General features: G+C 41.2%; 1 protein-coding gene across 3 annotated transcripts in view; it reads left to right on the top strand.

The window, feature by feature from the left end:
• RNF213 (ring finger protein 213) overlaps positions 1 to 7,500 on the top strand; it is a 645,256-nt gene that overhangs the window by 309,129 nt on the left and 328,627 nt on the right. For all 3 annotated transcript variants that reach the window (XR_015056656.1, XM_085875806.1, XM_085875807.1), the window contains one exon: positions 78 to 243. Coding sequence is in view for 2 of the 3 variants with exons in the window: in XM_085875806.1 (XP_085731932.1) it covers positions 78 to 243 (166 nt within the window). In the remaining variant the exon portion in view is untranslated. The remainder of the gene's footprint in view (positions 1 to 77; positions 244 to 7,500) is intronic.

Raw genomic sequence — 7,500 nt, 5'->3', positions numbered from 1 at the left:
TTTCAAGTATACATTCATGCTTACTAATGCCAATGCATTAAAATCACACTTCTAGATGATGTCATTGCCTGTTTCAGGACACAAAGGATTTCAAGAAGAACCCTCTCAGTGTAATGACTGAGGAGCTCATTTCGACACAAAAAACTTTGTTTGAACTCACCGAACCACTGCTGAAAAGTCTTAAGGAATTCTCTTCCTGTGCTGAGAAAGGCTTCATTACGTGGGTGAAAAATATGATTAACGGTGGGTTTGTGTGATTGTATTAATGTTTGCCCTTATGTTACATTTTACTGAGAAAAGCTCAGCTTGTTGATGTTTAATGTTCTTTTTGTTCCAAACATTTATTATGATTCGGATATGCACAAGGTTAGTAACAAGATATGAGAGCAAAACAGCAAAATTTTTGTTTTTGTTAATCTGGACTGATGCTATTATATAACTAGAAGGGCACTCTTCGACATAGCGACGTCACCAGATATGCTTCCCCCTACATTATAACATCATTATAATACTTGAACCAAGTTTGATTTAAATCCCTCAACCCAGATTCAAAATATTAAATAATTCTGGCTGCTCGACCATGTATCCAATCAGGTTGAAATGTTCCCCATGACGACTAGAATCACGAGATAATAATTGTGAAATTTCATGTCGATTGATGAAACAGTTCAAGAGAGTTTTCCAAAAGATTTTTTTCAATCCAATATGCCTGCCACACCATGTGACTGATTAATTATTAATGAACACCCTCATATCCCCAAGGCTTGGGAAATATGTGGATGAACTTCCCCTCGATCTGTCAAGCCATTCTGGAGAAGTTGATTTTTAAAGGTTTTATTCTTTTTAAAAATCATAGCTGTCAAACCATGTGACCTATGACATCAGAGGTGGAGAACTTTTTATTCCTCATGGAGAGGCTATGATACCTGTAAAGTTTCGCCTCGACCTGTTCAGCAGTTTAGGAGAAAAAGATTTTCGAAGGTTTTATGTTAAAAAAAAAAAAATTGGCTGCTGAACCACATGACCGATGACATCATAAATTAGAAGGGCACTCGGTGGAGCGCATACCACTGCCACATAATGCCTGATCCACGAGAACATATCGGGCCATTACATTTTTGAAATATCATGCTATACTGTTCTATATCGTTTTTGGCCCTCTCTCAATGGTGAAGAATCACTTGAGAAATTAAATAATCCTCATATCCAGATCCGGATGTAGATCTTCACCAAAATTGAATCAATTCGTCCTTGCCACACATCCAACCTGTCCAAGTTTAGTCCGAATCCGTCTATAACATTGTGAGATATCCTGCACACAAATAAACAGACAAGCAGGCAGAAAGGGGTGAAAAGATAACGTATTTCACCTTCGGTGGCGGAGGCAATTATTTTCCTCCATGCAAGTTAACGCAAGATGACTCTAAAAATTGTTTCAAGCGATAATGACTGGTGCTTATGGACTGACTGACTCACCGACTTACTCATGCACCTACAGACACTGCTCGATCACATAAGCACACCTGACTAAAGTCCAAGTGAGCTAAAATGACTCCACTTTCATTTTACGAGTTGGTAACACATGCTTGATCCAAAAGTTTGACATCTGAAATGTGCCAGTTTAAAAGTTTGCCATCAAATTATATATAAGCTGCGCTTTGGCTGACCACACCTCTCACATCGTGATTCAAATGACGGACGAATCAGATCACTTTATTTCATCATGTGACCGGTCTAAAATGGCAGCACTCGTGGATCCATGATTTCAGTTGGAGGTATCAATGTCGGGAGAAAAATCTGATTCAAGGTGCTTTTGAAGCATTATGATTTCATCAAGAATGACAGTGTCCATTCTTTCACGGTCCAGGGATGGACTGGGTATGTGGAATGTGTTTTAAAATGGATTAAACTGGACGTACTGAGTCATGAAATTGCAAAGCTGGACAAACATTGAATCGGTATAGATTTCCCCAACATCCCTCACAGAGCTGCTTTTCATCCTACCTGCTACCAATGCTTCATCAATAAAATAGTCATTCAATGTGGGGGAATTTGGATGCTTTAACGGACATAATGTGCAATCACATAAAGGTTGAGTGAGGGATCCATGTCTGATGCCTTTGCTAAGCCAGTCAAACAAAAAAAGGTCTGCCCAGGGTCATCACTTCGATTAGCATAACAACTTCCAGTTCCAGTTCTTGAGCGATGGTGGTGTTCTCTTCAGGGATCTCTGCTGACTTTCTCAAAGATAAGTTTTGTGGTCATTTTTGTTGCGTTTTCACTGTTATTTTGTTGCCTCTGTATTTACTGTGGATTCCTAGTACAGTTTTGTTTTTAAACTTGTGTGTGAGTATCATTGGTCTTTTCATATCAGGTTTCCTTGAGGCCTACCCTTCTTCCCATCTGTGTGCATGAACTTGTTTGTTGCATTTTCTCCTTTTCACCTGAAGTTTTTATTTTCTCCACTATCCCTCCACCACTCCAATTCCTCCCAACTCTACCCTCTGTTTCATGTCTTAAAATATAAAAAAGAACAACAAAAAAAATTTCTGTTCTCACCTTACCCTCCCGTAACTCCGTGACTTCCTCGAGTTACGTGACTTCTTCTTCCTCTTCCTTTTCTTCTTTGCTTTTCTTCCTTGCCATTTCACCTTTCCAATCCCATCTTGATCGTGAAGATAGTCACCACTTTAGTCTTCACCACTTCAGGTGTTTTTTCTGTCTTCTACCGTCTCCTCTCCGATCTCGCCCCCCCCCCCCCCCACTCTTTCTGTGATGTGTCCCCACCATATTTCCACAGGGCGCTCAAGGTCCACCAACAACCCCCTTCTGGTAAAACTACCAAAATCAAGAATCACTGCTCACCCTCACTCTTTCATTCCTCTTTTTTCCTGCCTTTGAAATGAACTCCCTCACTCTATTCATTCCCATTCTTCCCTCCAGGCCTTCAAAACAGCTGTTCACCACCATCTCTTATCTTCTCCCATCCAAAACATCGATCTTTTCTACCCTCGTTAATCCACCCCAAACCCACCTCCATTAAATTCCCTGCTTTCCTTCCTGAAAGTCCATGTAATGTCCATCTTGTATACCCCGTGTTCCCCGCCCCATCCCTCTCCCTTCCACAGATCTCCTAATGTGTCTGTTCCCCACTGTTTTGTCCTTTCCTCTCCCGCCCCTCTTGTCTCATGCCCCGCTTGCTATGTCTTGTGTGTTAGCTCTCATTCGAGCCTCGACAATGTAGACAAAAAAAAAACTCACCTTCATGACTTTACACTTCAAACTATTCTTCTGCTCTGCCCCCCTATTCCATAATCTTCAAAAACAAGCAAACAACAAAGAAACAGTCTTAAAATGTTTCAACGTCCTCTCTCTGCCCTGTTCTTCTTCAAAAATCTGAGTTCAATTCAATCTTTCTTTCATCCTGTGTTGAAAAATTCCATGTGTTACAACACTTCCTTCTTCCATTGTCTCAATTCATCTGCACTCCATCTCTCCTCCAACGTGTTTAAACATATCCCTGACCTACAAATTAAAAAAATCCCATTTCTTAATGCATTTCTATCTTCCGTCAATCATTCTTTTTTTCCAACTTCAGTGCAAATTCATCCCATCTCCTTAAATCTACCCCCTCCTTACTCCTCCCATCTCCCCCCCTCCCATCCTACCTCCTCTCTTAGCACATCTCCACGCAGCAGGCACACAACGTTGTTGCAACGTCGTTTGCCAGTTCTATCCTGACGTCAGAATTGGGTCAGTGGGAAGTTCTTTTGCAACACCCATGAAGTCGGTTTTCAACGTTGTGACAACGTTGAAATCTGACGTTGTTGCAGCATCGTGTTCTGGTTGGACCTGACGTCAGAATTGGGTCAGTGGGAAGTTGTATTTGCAACACCAATGACGTCAGATTTCAATGTTGTCACAACGTCAGATTTCAATGTTGTCACAACGTTGAAATCTGACGTCGCTGCAGCGTCGTGTTCTGGTTGTGCCCGACGTCAGAATTGGGTCAGTGGGAAGTTGTATTTGCAACACCCATGACGTCAGATTTCAACGTTGTCACGACATTGAAGCATGACGTTAGTTTTCAACTTTATCACAACGTTCATAAAATGGAGTTTTTGTTTTTACCCTTTTCTTTGCACGCCAAAGAAACGAACATTGCAGTGCATGACACCCTTCAGCTTCCAGCTTGATGGAGCCCTCGACCCATAGCTCTGGGGCCAGCGGAGCACCGCTGTTCTACCGGTGCCATTATCAAAACATTGAAGTTGTATTGCAACATCATTACATTGCACAGTAACACATAATGACCACAACTTGAAAACAACTGTAATTCATAATCATTTATTATCACGTACCACGCAGAGCATGATTGCGGCAAAAATATACAAGCAGTATTAACAACAATAATGTCTTTATTCGTACCAAAAAAGCACACTCAAATACAAACGTACAATCAATGAAAGTAGATACCATTGCAATTGAGAAACATGGACTAAAAATTGGGAATAAAAAGAAATACCACATGGGGAAAAGTCGTAAATACCTTTTTGACAAATTCACTTTGTGCAAAGCACAGTTAACAATTCAAATTCAGAAAGTTCTGCTCCAGAGAGTAACTGTGGAGCTTCTTCTCTCTCAAATATAATTGACTGCACAAAGGCACCTTTAAGTACAATAACATCATCATGCAGTGTTAGTAAAACTGCTGATAATTCTATGCTTGCATACATTAAATGGGCATTAGGAGCATAAAAGGTATTGACCGATAACTTACATTTATATAAAATGTAATTACAAGTTTTAGCGACTGATGACATACTACCCATTGTTACAAGATTCATAATTAAGCAACCTCAGGTAAGAATTATGAGAAGACGAAGAACCACATATAAATTTTGCGATATGACATAATAGTTGACATTCAATAGGTAGAAATTCAGCAATGACTGGTAAAAGAGTACAATATGGGTCCCACTTGGGAAGTGAAACACCTTTCTGATAGAATTTCTCCATGATAAATATAATTTAAAAATATTTAACCTCCGCCATCGAAGATCGGAGGTTACTGTTCTCTCTCTCTCTCTCTCTCTCTCTCTCTCTCTCTCTCTCTCTCTCTCTCTCTCTCTCTCTCTCTCTCACTCTCTCACTCTCTCACTCTCTCACTCTCTCACTCTCTCACTCTCTCACTCTCTCACTCTCTCACTCTCTCACTCTCTCACTCTCTCACTCTCTCACTCTCTCACTCTCTCACTCTCTCACTCTCTCACTCTCTCACTCTCTCACTCTCTCACTCTCTCACTCTCTCACTCTCTCACTCTCTCACTCTCTGCTAGAATTATAGATAGACCAGTACGTGCCTGTAAAAAATAAAAAAAAGAATAAATAAATATTCCAACCGCGAGCAAGAAACAACAACCACACAGGCCGTTTCTTCGCTCTCGCGTGCCCGTACGTGCGTGGCCCGTAAGTTCGCATATCACAGTTACGATTATTCGCAATTTAGGTTTTATGGCCAATTATTAAATTAGCGCCTACGTATTTTACCTTTTCGCAATGTCCTGGCAAGGAAAAACAAAAAGAAAAGAGAAGAGAAGAGAGAGAAAAAAATTTACTTCCTGGTTCGGAGCATACCAGCACTCTGATGTTACCGAAATTTATGCACCGTCTAAAATGAAAACGATCATAACTTGGGGCATTGTGTTTATCTATAAATGCGCATAAGAAATCGAGAAATTATTAGAATACACGAAGTCATCACTCCCCGGAAGCCCGTACGTTGTAACCCGTAATGGGGAATGCAGCTGAGCTTCCCTTCCCCCATCGGCCACGCCCACGCAATAACGTGTCTTGTCATTGGTTTGGTAAATAAATGGCCATAACTTCGGAAGCACTTGTCTGATTAATATCAAACCTTGACAAGGCACATCCTCAGGTCCCCAGCAATATATCTGGCAAGTTTCAATAAGATCAGAAAAGTGATTGTCGAGAAACAGCGGTCACACACACACACACACACACACACACACACACACACACACACACACACACACACACACACACACACACACACACACAGACACACAGACACACAGACACACAGACACACAGACACACAGACACACAGACACACAGACACACAGACACACAGACACACACAGACACAGACACACACACACACAGACACACACACACACAGACACACACACACACAGACACACACACACACACAGACTCACACACACAGACGCACACACAGACACACACACAGACACACACACAGACACACACACAGACACACACACAGACACACACAGACACACACAGACACACACACACAGAGACACACACACAGACACACACACAGACACACACACAGACACACACACAGACACACACACAGACACACACACACACAGACACACACACACAGACACACACACAGACACACAGACACAGACACACACACACAGACACACACACACAGACACACACACACACACACAGACACACACACACACAGACACACACACACACACACAGACACACACACACACAGACACACACACACACAGACACACAGACACACAGACACACAGACACACAGACACACAGACACACAGACACACAGACACACAGACACACAGACACACATACACACATACACACATACACACATACACACATACACACATACACACATACACACATACACACATACACACATACACACACACACAGAGACACACACACAGACACACATTGCTGGAATTATAGATAGATGAGGGCTTGTTCCTGCCCGCACCTCCACACCGATCAGGGGCATATTTCAAATGTTGTGATATGGCAGTGTCCACATCCGCCTCCGTTGCTGTCGGCTGACTGGCCATGGTACTGTCTGAAAATAATAAGAATTTCCACTTCGTATATATTGGGCTCTATGATCATCAAACAAGACTTGCAATGTCAATTACGCTCAAGTCATGCACATTATAAACTGTCATTTATCAGAATTCATTACCTCTGACAACTTTATAAAAATTCGGGTTCCGGAAAGGTCTCTTCCCATTCTTTCCACACAAATTGTATGTGGACATCATAGCATTGGACATCACCCTTATTTTAGAAAATCAAAACAATTTAGTACACCAGTGTTTGAAGCAGCTTGTAACAAATTTTAAGTTCCACTGCCCTTAAAAAGCCTCAATTAATATTCTTTATTATATAAAGTTATTTTCATGTCTTTTGATAACCATTTTACCAAAGGAAAACAATTGTGCACCGAAAAACTTGAACAATTCCCCTATAGTGACAATCTACCGCAATGAAGGCTTCATTGTTACAAGCGGCAGTTTGTCGGCGGCCAAAGGGTTAATTAATAATATCTTTTTTATGACAAAACCACATTTTTCGGCGAACAATAACTGACAATTGTTTTCCTTTTGCCTTTGGTTTAGGCCTAACTCGTTAAAAGAGGACATAAAAAAATAATGTTAT

Source organism: Eptatretus burgeri, chromosome 3 (assembly GCF_056783735.1).
Source record: "Eptatretus burgeri isolate ZD-2024b chromosome 3, Ebu_testis_v1, whole genome shotgun sequence".
In the NCBI taxonomy this organism is placed as follows: Eukaryota; Metazoa; Chordata; class Myxini; order Myxiniformes; family Myxinidae; genus Eptatretus; species Eptatretus burgeri.
This window is presented reverse-complemented; position numbering and strand designations above follow the sequence as displayed.